Below are 17,621 nucleotides of genomic sequence, written 5' to 3'. Positions count from 1 at the left end.
GGAGGATTTCAATAGATACAGGGGAATTATAATAAATGAAATCTAGTGACATAGAATTTCTCCTTTTTTTTGGGGGGGGGGGAGGGCCATTCTGCCAAAATTAAGGTATCTGTCCTGATGTTTTATATGCTTCATATCAGCACTAGCTAGACATCATAAAAAAAAGGGGGGGGGGGGGGAAGATAAAATTCAGATAAACTACAACAGCTTAATTCAAACAAAATTAAATTATTAATTCTGTTCTCACAGTTGTTCTGCTTTCAGCAAATACTTAAGAACATAGCCAAAGCATGCCTCAGCTCTAGTGCAATTCGTCTTACAGAATATTAAACCATTTACAGTTTGTTAATTCTGTGACTGAAGTTGCAAGGAGTTTTTGGCACTGGATGTAAAGGTTTCAGTCATACTGATGGTGTATGAAAAGGTCAGCATGACACTAGAAATGTATTACTTAAGGGATCATTTTGTTGTTTGTTTTATTTAAAAGCAGAAAATTGCACATACACACACAATTCAATTTTAAAATAAATAAACTAAGTACACAATATTTAGTACTGTAAAGCTAGAAAATGAAAGCTGTAAAGTGGTTTGTGCTAGCTTAACTTTCCTGTGCAGTTACATAATGCTATAGTCTTTACTGTATAGACTGATTATATTTAACAGGCAGTTGCTGTTTATTTTATTTCTCCTTTCTTTTTCTCTTTTTTTGTAGTGGCCCATTGTTGTATTTGCTGCATATTAAGAAGATAGATGTATCCAGGTCTCTAGTGATTTCTTGGTTTTGTGGGGCCTTGTGCAGAAGCTGTCTGAATGCTGCATGAGCTTTGATTAGTCCTTGTAGTGTTTCAGCTGGACCACTAAGTCACAGATTGAGAACAAAAGTTTATAACAATGTTGAGTGACAAATTTAAGAAACCTTCTGACCATAACATTGAGTAGTTGGTAGGATTTGGTATGCCTGAATAGCAAGGGCTTGGTGCTTTAGTTTCCTTCTTCAGGGATAGAGGCAAAGGTGATTTATGTCATTTTAAGAGATAACTTGTCCCTTAGAGACTGCTTGCCATTCTCAGTTGAACTTGGTGAGCCTCACTTTTTGATGGCAGAAGTTGATCCATCATGGGAGTATAAGAGTTTGTAGAGGGCTCCCTGTGTTTCATGGATTCTTGATCTGTGTTGTATTTTAAGCCCAGGACAGTCTGTCACAAGGGAAGGGCCTTCCTAAATGTAAGTAAGATACAGTACTGAGGTGAGGAGGATATATGATTATGAAGTTAATGATGGTACCATAGTAGTGTACACAGTGAGGGCTACGTTAAAGATACCAATACCATTCCCCTAAGTTAAAGGTACCTCCATTTTCATTTTCCCAGAGCCTGGGATTTTAGCATTCAACTGTAATAAATGCTCTTCCAGCACAGTTTAAATGTGTATGCTACATGTTACAATTTCTGTAATCTGTATCTAGGCTGTCAGGGAGATTTTCAGAAGAGATTCCATCTGAATTTACATATGAGAATTATCTTAGATAGTGAAATACTTACAGAAACAATAGTTACTCAGTTAAGCAGTAGTCTAATGGATAAGCGTGTCTAATGGATAAGGTATAATGGAAGCTGCCCCTGCCTATGGAAGGACGGGTGGAACTAAATGATCTTTAAGGTCCCTTCCAACCTAAACCATTCTATGATTCATTCTATCATTCTATGATTACTACATAAGCTATGACCATAAAATGTAATTATATGAAAGGGGTGGGAGCATTGAGTCAGCTGTAGTGTTTACCATACGCTGACATAAATTCTCAGGTTTTGTTCAGCATATTAGTTAAGAGCTAATGTAATTTTTGACTTTTCAAACTCAAAAATACCGTCCTTGAACATGTATTCATATAACATAACTCCTGGAAATAGACAACTCTAGCTACATAATCCGTATTTCTAATAAAGAGAATTTTTCTGCATAGTTTCTTAAAAAACACATGCTTAACTTATTACGTAAGAGTGAAACATTTTAACAACATTAGCCTTTGGCTCTACCAGTCATAGAGGCTTTCTGATCCAATTGAAAAGAATGAAATGCAAAATCATTTAAATGTTGGAACTGGCAATAAAACTTGCATGCATAATAATGAATTAAGAAACATTTTCAATTATATTGCTTTTTTTTTCAGGAGCTTTTGTTAATAGTATTTACATTTTTAGCCAACCATTGCATTGTTGATTTATTTAGTGTTTACTTTAGCTTACTGTGTCACAACATGCTTTTTATGCTTTTCCTGGATAATATTTGTTTGTGAACAGCCTGAAAATGCTACTGTAGATCTTTTATCTATGTGAACCTCAATTTAGCCAAAAAGCTAAGATCTACTAAAATGCTGTCTCATAAGCTTAAAATGTCTCATAAGCATAAAATATCCTCACTCTGACATTGAAAAAAAGAATTTGAAATCCCAACACAGTATTTTTGTTGCAAATGACAGTTTTCATGTACTGGCTTTTGCTGCCAGAATAAGCATGTTTTCCATAAGCACAAACAGACTTCTTCAGCTGTGCCTGTTTCCAGTTGTTCCCATTAACTCCCCAAGTGGGTGGCACTGAAGAGCCACCTTCCTGGCACACTTGCATGCAAACAACACACAGCCACCAATGAGTTTTGGCATTATGCTTTAATAAAAAAAGACCCCACTCATATGAGAAAGCTCAGTTGTGCGTCACTAAAGCTATTTCAGTCTTTGCTGCCTCCTGAGCTGAATGTAAACCGACATTGGTGACTCTCTATTCAGATATGATTTCGTAAAAGGAAGCAGGAAAAATAACTTTCAAGCTGTGTGTGAAGATGAGCTAAAATAGTAACAAAAGTATCTCAAGAGGATAAAAAAAAATCTCTTAAACCTACCTGTTGTGTAAGAAAAATGGATCTGGCAGACTCTTTTGTACCAGCTGGATGTGTTAAATTTCCTTCTTCACCGTTGAGAGCAGACATTGCTCTATCAGGTATACCAAGGAACTGAAAGGATTCAGAGATTTCCTCAGCAGATTTCACCCCAAGTGGGTCTCAGTCCTAAGGAAAATCACACTTAAGCTTTAATAGCTGAGTGTCCAGGCAGCAACACTTGCAACCTGCTTAGAGAGTCCAAAAGGAAGGCTTATCACAGTGGTGGCTTTTGTGATGGGTATGTGTCCTTGCTGGCAACTCCTGCAGGAGGGTGCATGTTAGTGTCAGGCCCTGGATAGCAGTGGTTGCGATGTTTCCTTGGCAAGAATTTGGTGAGCCAGCCTTTGGTAAGGTAGCGTACAGGCTGTGGTGATGGCTGGGCATAGTTCACGTTGCCTCAGTTTTGGAAATCGATGTTAAAACGTACTCAAATCGAATAATTTCTCAGTGCCTGAGTCAGTAATGACAATTGGCTCCAGGACTGCTCGTTCTGGCTGACCACTTCTCTCCCAGATGCCTCAGGAGAGATCCATGCTTTCTTTTGATAGCCTTAAATAATTCAAAAGAGCTTAAATTTCATTATACCACTGTTATACTCAGGCTGCTAATTAGTAACTAGAACTTTATTGTGTTTTGTTCTCCCACTGTACTGTTTAATTTCAGCTCCTTCAGTGGTTGGAAGTGCTGAGTATAGCACCTTGCACAGGGAGGCACTAATCTGAGAAAAGCCTCCCATATGAAGACAGGCTGAGAAAGTTGGGGCTGTTCAGCCTGGAGAAGAGAAGGCTGCGTGGAGACCTCATAGCAGCCTTCCACTGTCTGAAGGGTGCCTACAGGGATGCTGGGGAGGGACTATTCATTATGGACGTAGTGATAGGACAAAGGGTAACGGGTAGAAACTTAAACAGCAGAGGTTTAGACTGGATATAAGGAAGAAGTTCTTTACTGTGAGGGTGATGAGGTACTGAAATGGGTTGCCCAGGGAGGTTGTGAATGCTCCATCCCTGGCAGTGTTCAAGACAAGGTTGGATGAAGCCTTGGGTGATATGGTTTAGTGTGAGGTGTCCCTGCCCATGGCCAGGGGGGTTGGAACTAGATGATCTTGAGGTCCTTTCCAATCCTAACTATACTATGATTCTATGATTAGATGGTTACAAGGGCAGTGCTGTCTGCTGTAGGAAAGTAATACAACTGCAGTCTTAACCAGAAATAATAGTATATCACACACACACACATACAGACACAGACACATACAAAGCCCTTGACCTAGTGGTTAAAAAAAAACCCTCTTTATAGACCACTTACAGTTAAAATTGGAAATTGGCAATTTCTACTTGTAATAACACTTAATTTTCCTATACTGCAGTATAATATCAAGTATTCTTTGGCCGTTACAGGTAAGGTCCCTCCCTCATAGATGTATGAGTGAACTATAGTTCCTGTATGTGTTTTTCCCATGAGAATGGTCAAATACTGGAGCAGGATGCAGAGAGAGGTTGTGGTGTCTGTCCTTGGAGGTGCTCAAGGCATGCCTGGACACAGCCTTGAGCAGCCTGGTGTAACCAGACCTGCTTTGGGCAGGGATTGGACTAGGTAACACCAAAGGCCCTTTCCAACCTCAATTCTTCTTTGTTTCTGTCTTGCTACCAGATTTGTTTGATACGTACGCCCACACCAATAAAAGAATGCCTAATCTTTTGCTGGAAAGTCATAGTATTGATTTCTACTTTTAGCAACAGCAGGTATACTCTATTTTTCTATTGGACATCCATGAGTTGTCATTGCTTCCTCAGCAGTGAGGTTGCTGGACAGATGCTATTGCAAGAGATTGGTCAATTACTTATCTGTAATGAGGCTCCAGCAGTAATCAGCATTTAGGACATGAATTGCTTGTGTACTCATGTAGGTTTGATTTTTGTTTCTTGTGTGACAGATGTATAGGTTAGTGTACAGAATAAAAAATAGCAAAGTTCTTTTAGTATTTTTATTTTTGCGTTCTTGAGCTGCTTTTGTGACAGTATATATTTCATATAATTTTAAACTTCTGTAAAATAATAATGAAAATCACTTAATTCTGTAAAACATCTAGGTTTTAAACTGCTTTTGCCTGATATATTTGGCTCTCAGTCTCAACAGCAGAGCAAAATAAAATGACATATTTTAAAACAACAGCTATCAGGCCATCACTTTGCTATTGATCTTTGCCCTGTGTGAGGTATTAATGTTGCTTATAGCCCCGTATCATTATGTGCAGGGCTACTCTGTGGAAATATTCCAAAATGTAGGTCATTGTCTGACATATTTACTCCCTACCATGACCACTAATGAAAAGTTCAGCAGTAGTATCATCTTTCTTAAGCTGAAAAAACAGCCCTGTATTGTGTTTTAAATTTTCAGGAGTGTGAACCTGGTAGTGTTTCAAGAGAGACCCATTATATTCATTACTCTGGAGAAAAATAATTCCTTGCTTTCAGGACAAGGTTACAGGCATCTGCAGAAAGTGGCTGTGATGAAGGATACGTAGTATTTTTGTAGAAGTGATAAGGAAGGAGATGTGCTTTGAGACAAATTTTCCAAACTTCACCACAGATGCTGACTTTGACAAGCAACTTGCCAAAATGGTAACTGAAGTAATTCTCTGAGTCAGTTTTTGACTTTGCTGGCGTTGCCCTCATGATTGGCATTCAGTTTTGTTTAAACTGGTGTAAATACAGTGTACCTCTAGCATGAGAATGATGTAGCAGAGTGAGAAATGAGACGGATTAGAGACTCTACATCCTTATCAGCTACTGCTGGAGAAAATAAAGGCAGCCTTGAGCCTTGCTTGTGTTTTTTTAGCACTGGAGTCCTTGCTTCAGATAGAACAACTTCAGGTGTAAATAAAAAGGCTTTGGAGAATGCTCTAATCTGTTGGGTTTTTTTAACATTCTGGTAGTTTATGGGGAATAGAAATACCTCAGTTATTAAGCAGCATTCCCAAAATTAGTGGCCGTAAGGGAGATGACCTGTTCTGAGAGCAAATTCTGTGTCAGAAAATTTGCCTCCTTGTCTGGGATCCCCAGGGGCTGCATACACTGAGTTTAAGGCACAGCATAAAAAATCTGAAAGAAGTTACAAGAAAAAAAAGGGCTTTGTTGTGTTTTAAATATATTACTACAAAACAGATTGTACTATTTTGTTCTGTTATTGGGTGAAATATTTCTCGGATACAAATTCAACCAAGTAGGTGCGAACTCATTTCAACTGACAAATTGACTGAGGCAGATACAATGTACAAATGTTGGTGTAATGCATTCAATACAAGTTAGTGATAAAACAAGGGTGAAGGAACATAAGTACTAGAGGACAGTGATACTGTAAATTCTATTAACTTAGTAAGAAAGGTTGGCATGAAGATGTATAAAGTGAATATAACTCATGAACCAAAAGGAAGAAGTGAGAAACAGATGGAAAAAGTGAAAATTAAGTAAGGTCTCTCTGTTCCTGTTTGAATTTATGTCTGCTACCAAAACTGTACAGCCAGAGTTGGTTTAACAATTGGTGAATAAGGTTTCATTGATTCATAATCTGAATTTAAACCAGAAGCTGAAATTGTTTCATGAGGAACCCCACTCCAGTGTGTGTTGCCTGCTGCCCTAGTGGTACAGATGATGATAGTGTTCATGGTCTGGTTAATGTTCTTCTTGTGGGGATATTTGGTCTGTTGAATGTTGTATTTTTACAGAGGATAAAGGAAAAACAAAGTGGAAATGTTCATTCTGAAGATAAATGAACTTTTTCAGGCCACATTGTTTCTCTTAAGAGAGATGAAATGTTAAACAGTTTAACATCTGGGAACATCTGTCTTTATAGTCCAGGCTGTGGATGAACTGAATGCTAAACTTACGTCACATTTTTACGAGATTTAGAGAGTGAACAGAAAGTGCTTAACTGTTTTGACCTGGTCTAATTTTAGAACTGGAGGATATGTAAGCAGATGCTAGATATATTTTAAAATGTACATATGCATATGTAAAGAAAAAATTACATAAGGCCCTAATTACATAACAGCTGGATTATTTTCTTTTTTTTTTTTAGTTCAAGGCAGTGTAGTTCAAGAAAAGAAAAAGTAGTTAATTTGGCAGTTCTATGACACTGTCAGAATTATTTATTTATGTAAAAAGGCTTAGCATTTAACTTTTATAAATTAATTAGTTTTAAATATTCAATTAGATGAGTTATTGTAGTCTAATCCCATGGTACTTCAGTCTCCCTTTCTACCAGTATGACAAGTATCTAAAATGGGACACATCATTTCTGCGAATATCTGTAGATCAATGTTCTACTTTGTTTTTTCCACTCAGAGTTTTACAGTAATTTTTTCAACTGCAGAAAATTACAGAGTTTTTTTTTACCTACTATTTATCTTTCATGTTAAGATAGCTCTGGAGTAGTTTCCATTATTCTCTTTTTCCTGGGTAGTCAGTTGTGCCCTCTAATAGGAAATTCTACATCATTTCTTAGAAGTATGTCAAGGACATTTACTTGCTGAAGATGTCTGTTTGTTGCAGTGCAGCAGAGATTTTAGAGTCTTTAATCAGCCTAAATTCTTTCATCCACTGATACTATTAGGAGTAAGTCACAATACTCTGTTGAGCATATTTTATATTCATTAGAGGATATAGCAAATGTGAGAATGGATGAGCAAGTATATTATCCCCCTTATCAGTGTTTGGCAAAGGTTGTTCCTTAATATTTCCAGTCTTGTTCTGAGATTCATTTCTACAATGACAGTTTACTATGCTTTACAAAAAGATCATTCTGAATAACTATGAATGATTTATTCCATGCTGTACTACTTAATGATGAAGTATTGTTTAGATTTGACAATTTAATGCTTATTCATATCTGTATTTTTCAGTATTGAAATGAGTAATAGCATAGAAAACATCAACTCTGTTAGTCTGTAATTTTAAAATTCAGGAAAACTGTGGGTTTTTTTATGAATAGTAAAACCCAGTAATTTGTTATCTTTTAAGGAAGATGCATTATATCACTGAATTGCTGCCTGTGTGACTATGTTTTTTCTTTGTGGCATTCTGTAATAGTTTGCTGGTTTTTGTGTTGGGTAGCTGAGTGCTGATAATGACTGAGAGTATAGTAGAGGAGTTCAGTAAGATACAAATTTGAGCTGCTAGGAAGTGGACATACTGAGACTGCAAGGTTTTTAAATTGTTATGGAGGAATCATCAGATTTTATTTTTTGTATGGCCATTTTCATAAATACCCAGTTTTAGATATGTAATGATGAATGCATAAGCATATCTTCATGCCCTTCTAACAGTTCATCTGTGTAATGACAAGCTTAACTTACCACAGGCTTATAAATGGACATACCTTTCTTTTGTACTGGAGTCCAGAAATTTCTCTTAGGTGCGTCAACTCCTTTTGCAACACACTGGAGAAGATCTGGGTATGAGAAACACACCCAACAACACAATGAGTTCAGCTACCTATTGGGGTTGTGTTTTTCATATATCTAAAAGAAAATGTGTCTGTCATTTTCTAACATAGGATGGTAGTGAATAAGAACGTCTACTAAACTCATCTAAACCAGTTCCCTTGTTATACATATATTTCTACATATTTTCCCTGTAATGGATGAATTTGATTCACTTACCAGGTATATCTGTGGGTTTTTTTTTTTAAATACTATTCCTGATTTGAACTTTTTTCTATTGCACAGTGCAAATACAATCATGTTGTTTATACCACCTATATCTATTGAGTAACATCTCTCACATGTTCCAATAGCAATAGGATTTTCCTTGTTGAAAGTAAAGACACTTTAAAAAATTGACTATTTATTTTATTGCTGCATTTCATATAGCACTCCTCTTTGTTAACGTATTATTTCTGTTCAGGTGACCTGAAAGGAAAAGCAATCAACTATTTGCAATAGTCTGATTCTATCTAAACACCAAGAAAGACATTGAACTCTTGGGATGTGTGATTTCAACCCGTAACTATTCAGTTGCATTTAATTTTTTAATGTGCCATAGTCTTTCTAGTTTAATTGTCTGTTAAAACGGTACTAGTTTCAGTCTTTAGAGTCCTTCTACCCACCCTTTCTTCTACCCAACCTTTCTTAAGATTTTTCCACTAATTCTGGAAGAAAGAACAGACAATGATAAAGTCCTTTTCCAATACTTTCCTGATCGTCTCTTTATACAAATATGTATTTAGACACAGAATACCACATAAACGTGAAGCCCATTCTGCAATCCCCTCCCAAAATTTATTTCTGTTGAAACTGCCTGTTTCACTTCTGGCTACAGATACTCTCTCAACCCCACTGTTACAAAAGAGCTCATTGTTTCTTGTCCTAAATTAAAAAGCCTTCCTAGAACATGCACTGAGATGTAAATTGTTTGACTGTGGTAATTCATTCAAATACAGGCCTATTTAAGGAGTTTTAAAATCTGCTTTATTGGAACCCCATGGCTTTTACAGCACATTAGACCTAAATTAAGCAACAGGGAACTTACTCTCCCTTTATTTCCAACTGTCCTTTCCGGGCCAGGTAGCATGCTACGGTCTTCAGAATTATTTATTCATCTCCTTCATTATTTTATCATGTATTTTAAAGTGGTAGCTTTTTGTCTCCTAGCACTATTCAGGTTGTCAGAGTAAGTCTGGATGGAGCAGGCAGTGATTTTTAGTAATCAGAAAAATACAGCATGATTTTTGGTTTCAGGTGTTCAGGTTTTCTGTCATGAATTAGGGGATGCTTTTCATAGTCTCTTTTTTGAGAATAAATGGAAGCAGTTCCTTACATAGGAAATGAGACAAGTTTTTTGCTTGTCATCTGAGCAAAATGCTGTATTTTTAGCCAAGCTGAAGTGATGATGGATACCAACTAATAAAGCTAAAATTGTTGTTTGGAAGAAGTTTTAGTATATTTTAAGATGCTAAGTTATGTCACGCCTTCCACAGTTCCTCGTGAGCACCCCTGAGACTCAGTTCCCATCTTTAAAAATATTTTACCAGCCATAATGTACAGGAACTTCAGACTGAATTATAGCAGCAGTATGGAGGATTTTGGGGTGGGCTAAAAGTTCAGTCTGGGGTAGTGGGTCCCAGGGATCCTCTGTCAGGAAAGCAAGCTCACGGTGTTGTTTGGCGTAGAATAAACCAGAATAAAGGTTGTTCTACTGCATTCTGAGAAGAGGAAGCCCTCTGTAGGTGTAGGCCGGGCTGAGCAGATTTTACTAACTGCTTAACTGTCAAAAGGTGTTTCAGCATCAGTGGATCTTGGAAGGAGAAGTTGTGTAGGAGGGTGGAGAGCAGTTGTGGGACCAGGGGGCTGCTGACTCTTCCTGTGCTTGCTGCTTGAAAATAAAGCTTGTGAAAATCCTGTTACTCATTGCTATCAAGTACCACTATAGGTCATAGGATGAATTATGGAAGCTAGTAAATTTCCCTGTCATTGGTATTTGGTAACGAGCTGGCAGTCTGAGGGCACATTACTTTGCTCTCAGAATGGCTCTGCAGTGAGATGTCTTGCTTTAAGGGTCACTGGAAGCTGCTGCCACTGCATCTCCTAATTTGTGATTTCCCTGAAGACTGGGGGCTAGGATGTGCCCCTCCATAGCTCTAGGCAAGTGTGGCAGCAGAACTGCAAGCTCCACATAATATATAAATTGCCAACTGCTTTATGATTTCTAATTACTGGTTTGACTTACTGCAAGCTTACTCTAGAGTGCTAGTAGCTAGAAAAAGATCTCATATTCTACCAAACATGTTGATATTAAACAACTGAGGTAAGCAAAAGTGATGTTCTACATGGATGCTTTGAGCATTCTCTGTAATTTTTATGATTTTAAAAGGATAAACCATGGTCTTTGTGTACATCTGCATATATGTATGTGTATGTGAGGGAAAATTTCATGCTGTTTATCCTTTCTTTTGCAGACAAAACCAGTTGCATTTGCAGTTCGGACAAATGTTGGGTACAGTGCAGCTCACGATGATGATGTTCCAGTCCCAGGCATGGCCATCTCATTTGAGGCTAAAGATTTTCTTCATGTTAAAGAAGTAAGTAAAACTAGATGAGTAAGTGAATATCCCTTTAAGGGTCTATCTGAGTAATAGTGCTACTGTTTCTTAACATTAAGATAACACTTCACATTGCACTATACAAATGCTAGAAAATAAGGAACTGAATTTTCTTTGAAATATTATTTTTATAAGAGCTATGGCACAATATCCTTACAATCAAATTAATGAAGTTTGGAAAGCAAATGCTTTTCTTCTTTAGTAAAAATAGTTATTTTGAGCTTTAGAAATCTACATCTACGTATTCAGTGATACATTTTTTCAGGATTTTACAGTTCTAGTACTATGAGAGCTTATTGTGATTCAGCAGCTAAGTTAACCCCAAAATCCTCAGGTCTCTTTTTCGATGTTGTTACTTCCCTGGCATAGGCATTATTTTTTTAACAGTTACATACTGAAGAACTGATGTGATGTTTTGTGATGATAACAACCGTTCAAAAAAGGCACTTTTTGTAAGCTGCATTGGATTTCTTCTGTAGTTTGGCTTTGGAAATTTCCAATTTTTACAGTTTCAAACACCTGAAATCATTTGTATTCTCTGCTTCTTGAATCACAATACAAAGCAAATAAATTAGTAACTTTCCCATAGAGGCCCTCCATAGCAGGCCCTGTTCCCTTCTGAATGATTCCCTCATTTTACAAGTTTTCCCAGGTTCTGGTCATATTCCATTGTGTTTTGTCACAAAATAGTCCATCTGGAAATAGAAATTTATAGCAGAAGAAGGACTTAAGGATGAGAACAACCTAGCCATGCATTTGAAGTTATATCTTTTCCCCATTTTAGATTATTGAAAAGTCCCTCAGTAGTTATGATAATGCATAATGAATCTGCTAGTGCAGGTGCTTTGCGAAAGAAACAAACATTCCTAATACACAGGTAGAAATACAGGTGTGCAGAGGCTAAGGAAACACAAGAAATAGACTTTAGTGCCTTCATACTGATAACTAATGATAATCTTTTCCCATATATGTTAAATACGCCCCCCCAAAAAATGTTAATTTGGATTCAGATAGTATATAGTAAAGGAAATGTGTTTTCTGATAGTACAAAAAAAAGTTCTTCCTGTTGTGACAGAAGTAGAGATGAGCAGGTACAGAGTCCTATCAAAAGAAAACCATCAGCATTCTTTGGTGAGACTGGGAGCACTGGAAAATATAGCACAGTTTGGTTAGATAAATGGTTTTGTATAGTCATCTATTCTGTCTGCATTTCAAATGAGGTCATAATCTCAGACTTCACATCAAGTGTTTTCCCTGTTTCCGTAAGAACAAGAAATACAGTGTTAGCAGATCTGTTATAACTTGTGCTTTTTCCCCCCAGCAAAACTTAAACTCACGTGTAAATATGCATGGGAGAAAATGAGGAAGAAAAAGTTTCCTGAACTTTTCTGGATCTTCAGAAATGCCTTGAAAGGAAGCTTAGCCCAGCTGAGTTGTTATATTGTGTGTGACTGCATCTAGCATCGAGGAATGGAAAAATAGATTCAAATATTCTTGTAGCTTCAGATGTAAAAGAACAGGCACTCTGTGATAACTGCCTCTAAAAATACATGGTTTTCTCTCTGAATAGTTAAGGAAAGGTGACCGTCTGGCTGTGCTAGGTTAGAACTGGGTTGTGAAAGGGATCCTGCACCCAGGCCAGATGAAGAGGTAGGAAGGGACACACAAGGATTTACACTTGGACCTGGATTCTCCGGTCCGATGCTCAGCAGCAGCTGTTGCATCTGGGCAGGTTGAACCTCTTCAGGAGGGTGCCCCAAGCAGCAGCTCTTCCCTGAACAGCCACATCCTCCCCTCCATCTTCTGTGACCGTGCCCTATTCACTCTCCAGGGCTACATCCCACCAAATACTTCTCCTTCAGTATTTTTGGTGCTCCCTAAGTTAATGCTGGGAGAACTGAAATGTCCAAAGTTTAATTATTTCTTCAGATGAAAACAAAAAAAAAAAAAATTCTTGGCTATAAAATGTAGCATTTTGTGCCTAACTGGTTGCTAGAAATAATGGAATCTCCAGTAACTTTGCTGCATAGTAATGCCGCACTGAATCAGTGTTGTTCTGTTCTTGTCTACAAGGAGTGTGCTGCTGAGAGGGCTCAAATAAAAAAAAACTCGGTTCAAAACGTACATGGGCAGTGGTGAAAAGTACTGCAGTGAGTATTTTCATTATGAGGTTGCATTCATTAAATCTCCGTATATATAAAGATGAAGGATTCCTTCCTGGTTGAAGAAACAAGCACTGCACCATAGTTGCTCCTGAATATCTTGAGGCTTTGGTGCATGGCCATAATTCAGCTTTGCCTTTAATTCATCTTTAGCCATGGCACTCCACGCACAGGTGGATTACAGAGAATTGCTCACCCCAGCCTGCACCTTGAGAGCTGGACACCTTGCTACCAAGATATTGTCTATTGCAGAAGATGAATGTGCTTGCAAAGTAGCCTGCTGTACTGTAGGGCAGCATAAGGAAGTAGTGGCTGTTCATGTTTTGATTTAGTGGTGGTTTTTAGTTGTCTGTCTCTTCCTTTTACAAAGCTAATGATAATACTTCTGCAAAATTCATGTATACCCTAGAGCAGTTCCATATAATGACAATCTCCAATGGCTCAATTGCTATAGTCGTCCTCCATCTATATTATCCTGCAGTATATTTTAAATACACATGCATATCTTTGATTAGCATTTTGTAATGAAAGGTTATGGTTTTCATATTATGTTTCTGTCTAATACAGCTTTGAGAAACTGCTATTCCAGATTATTCCTTTTAAATATCGTTATTCCTACTCATAAAGGCATCCCACAGGATGAATGTTATAGATATCCTTATATTTTAGGAGCTTTAAAGTGACTTATTTTAATCTTTATTTTTTGTTAGCTAAATATCTTGAAGTTCATTTCAAGCATCACATTCCTATATTCGCCAAAATGAAAGATAATACTGCAATTTAGGTTGTGTATGACTGATCCACCAACATTGTATTCTTAGTGAAATAATTCCTTTTAATGGGAGCCCACACATCTTACTTGTTTTAGTCCTAACTGTACAGCTCTTAAAACTACTTATTAAATAATTAAACATGCACTATAATGTATACATTCATAGCTTCAGATTCAAGAAGGCAACTTTTCTTCCCATTCAAATGTTCTCTTACAGTTTCATAAATAAACCAAACTATCCAAAATTCATATTTTAGGGCTGTGCCCATGGAACTCCTAGAACGTTGAATATGGGGCCATACATAAGTGGCCTATTTTCACCCAATAATGAATAAATAATTAAGGAAAAAGCAAATAGTTCTGCTCTACAGATCTCTGAAAAACAAAAAACGCTCTGTATGAAAAAATAATGATTAGTCATTATCTCATCTTTCATATAGCTGAAATTCAGTGCCTTTGTATAATCATAAGCGTTTTTCAGTTACAGAAATATACCCATTCCTTGTGGATCTACGATAGTACATTTAAGATGCAGATCACATGAGCTGTATGCAGTAAGCATATATAAGCAGCAGGGTGTAGTTGTATTTCATAGAATTTTAGTGAGTTCAGAGAAGCAGGGGAGTTTGAGAAGTAGTACTTTTTACTTCAAATAGATAATTGAATATAATTGAATAAGAAAAATAAATTATTACAGAGCTGTAAAAATAGTTGCAGTGGGTAGAAGCAGATCAGAAGAAATCTCTGGTGTCCACCAAGGAGAAACATCAAGGGAGAGCAAAGGCAGCTTTCATGTGTGGGGAGAAAAAACTGTGAAGCAGAAAAAAATAAAGATGGGGAAATGGATGGAAATATCAGCCAGGGAGAATCATGAAGTCTGTGAAGGAGGGTTTATGCCAAGTACTATGGCAATTTAATAATTTGCAAGGTATCATTATTTTAACGTATTTCTGGATATTACCACGATTCTTCATTGCCATAATAACATAGTACAGTGATTAAATGCAGGGAAGAATTACGTAAAATGGATAAACTGCAAACTAAAAATAGTGACAAAATCATGACAAATAACATATTTTCTTAATATATTACTTTTTTCTTTTTTTAACTGTAGAAATTTAATAATGACTGGTGGATAGGAAGGTTGGTAAAAGAAGGCTGTGAAATTGGATTCATACCAAGCCCAGTCAAACTAGAAAACATGAGGCTGCAGCATGAACAAAAGGCAAAACAAGGAAAATTCTACTCCAGGTAATAATGACAAATCATTAAAAATAGTAGCATTAACTGTGGCACAAGTTGGAAGTTAATGCTGTGTATGCTATACTTCTATTAAATTATTGTAATTGAACTGGTGAAGGAAGTAATATTTATTTCTATCATTAATGTGATTACCATTTGAGAAAGAAGGTAGATATTTAGATTGGTAATCTGTGGTGTTCTGCTAGTGGCTACTATTCAATTTTATTGTCATAAAATATTTGCAAATATACACTGCAGTTAGTACATTTACTATGTGCAAGCACAGTTTTTGTTCTCTCTAAATTTTTTAGCATTTGTTACTTGCTTACATGATCCTACAATTTTGAAACCTTCTAAAGTCATCTTTAAAGCTGATTTTAGAAGTTACAGAAAATGTTTAGATCAGTTTATTTTGTAAGCTGAAGTTAGTGCCTGTTAGGTACATCTTAGGGAAAACATTTTTTTAGTCTTGTCAAATTCAATGCCTACAAGTACAGCTTTTAAGAATTCTGCGTTTTATGATAGAAGTTTCACGTCAAATCATTCGCTGTCTCTGACTGTTGGTGTCATTACAAAAAATTGCCATTCAGTCTCTAAATGTATTGAACAATACTGCAAGATGGTAATAATGTTATCTTTACTGTGGAATTCTTAATAAAGTAATTTTCCAGTAAATATTAACACATGTGAATGCAAATTTACTTTGCTTCACTTCGAGTATATAGGAAACAAATATTTCCAGGATGTCTGAGCATATGGATCTAGAATTGAGAAAACAGCTGGAGAACATGGGGGAAGCCAGAGGGGATTTCCTACTTCAATAAGGGCAGCCGTGTTTGAAGAACAAGTCTATGCTAGGAAGAGACCAGGATGCTACAGTGCTCAGTTGCATTTGCTAACTGTGAAATGCCTTTCCTATGTGTTCTGTCCTCAGCAGGGCGACCTGAAGTTCCTTGTGCTTATCATACAGCCAGATTTGACACAGTGATTCAGAGACTTTCCAAATTGTAAAGGCTTCCATTCACTGGAACTTCTCACTGGAAATAACATTGTCCTACACATCTTACTAGTATTTTAAGATTAAGTGGAAACTAGTACTATCACAACAATTATTAGAAAAGTGAAATAGCCTTTCTTACATTCTTAGTTTTTATGATAACAAATCAAATGACTAAAAATATTGTTTCATTTTCACAACTTGAATAGGCAGAACTTGACAAAACCCTAGACTGCTTTGTCTTCATTTGAGAGACTTTTTTTTCCCAAAGTGCTACCTCTTATTGAGACAACAAAAGAATTTGTACTTGAATTAAATTGAAAAGATGTAGGCAAACATACTAACATTTTCATTAGGGAGCTACCAATAATTCTTCTGTTAAAGGAAACGGATATGCTCATTGGCTTAAGAATTAGTCTTAGTAATGAGTGTTAGTATTAATAATTATATATCAGTAGCTGCATTAATGACTGGATGTCATTAAGATCACGAGGCAGTGAGAGCATATGCAGCAGAATGAAGCTGCACAGCAGAACAAGGAACATGACTGATGTTTGCAGTTACTCAGTCCTTGAAATGTGTATACGTTTTGTGTAAGATGTATATTTTATACTGCTGCCAGAAATGCTGTTTGTCACTCAGCTAGCAGCTCATTTAGAAGGCAGGTGAAAACGAGTAACTACTGAGAAAGATATAAAACATCCAACTAATTTGTTGCTTTACTCCAGTAAATCAGGAGGAAACTCTTCATCCAGTTTGGGTGACATCGTTCCTAGTTCCAGAAAATCTACGCCTCCATCATCTGGTGAGTAGGTCATGAACCCTTTGCTTTATGGACTCATGCACATCATCTTTTAAAATTTATATAAATTTAGTCCTATTTTTCTTACTCCATGATATCATTACCTCTCTTGGAGTATCGTATATAGTTCTGGTGCTCTCAACGTAAAAAGGACATGGAACTGTTGGAACAAGTCCAGAGGAGGGCCACGAGGATGATGAGGGGACTGGAGCACCTTCTGTATAAAGACAGGCTGAGAAAGTTGGGGCTGTTCAGCCTGGAGAAGAGAAGGCTGTATGGAGACCTCATAGCAGCCTCCAGTATCTGAAGGGAATAAGGATGGGAATAAGGGGAATAAGGGAATAAGGATGGAATCTTCATTAGGGGACTGTAGTGATAGGACAAGTGATAATGGGTTAAAACTTAAACGAGAAGTTTAGATTGGATATAAGGAAGAAGTTCTTTACTGTATGGGTGGTGAAGCAGTGGATGGCCCAGAGAGGTTGTGAATGCACCCTGGCGGTGTTCAAGACCAGGTTGAACAGAGCCTTGGGTGGCATGGTTTAGTGTGAGGTGTCCCTGCCCATGGCAGGGGAGTTGGAACTTGATGATCTTAAGGTCCTTTCCAACCTTAAC

At 37.0% G+C, this 17,621-nt stretch overlaps 1 protein-coding gene across 1 annotated transcript in view; it reads left to right on the top strand.

Annotated features, from left to right (window-relative positions):
• The window catches only part of CACNB2 (calcium voltage-gated channel auxiliary subunit beta 2), a 112,767-nt gene that overhangs the window by 61,529 nt on the left and 33,617 nt on the right, over positions 1–17,621 (top strand). Inside the window, exons 3-5 of the mRNA XM_031052547.2 lie at positions 10,888–11,010; positions 15,080–15,216; positions 16,933–17,009. Coding sequence (XP_030908407.1) covers positions 10,888–11,010; positions 15,080–15,216; positions 16,933–17,009 — 337 coding nt within the window. The remainder of the gene's footprint in view (positions 1–10,887; positions 11,011–15,079; positions 15,217–16,932; positions 17,010–17,621) is intronic.

Source organism: Melopsittacus undulatus, chromosome 1, assembly GCF_012275295.1.
Source record: "Melopsittacus undulatus isolate bMelUnd1 chromosome 1, bMelUnd1.mat.Z, whole genome shotgun sequence".
Classification (NCBI taxonomy): domain Eukaryota; kingdom Metazoa; phylum Chordata; class Aves; order Psittaciformes; family Psittaculidae; genus Melopsittacus; species Melopsittacus undulatus.
Note: the sequence above shows the minus strand (reverse complement) of the source record. Positions and strands in the feature narration are given on the sequence as shown.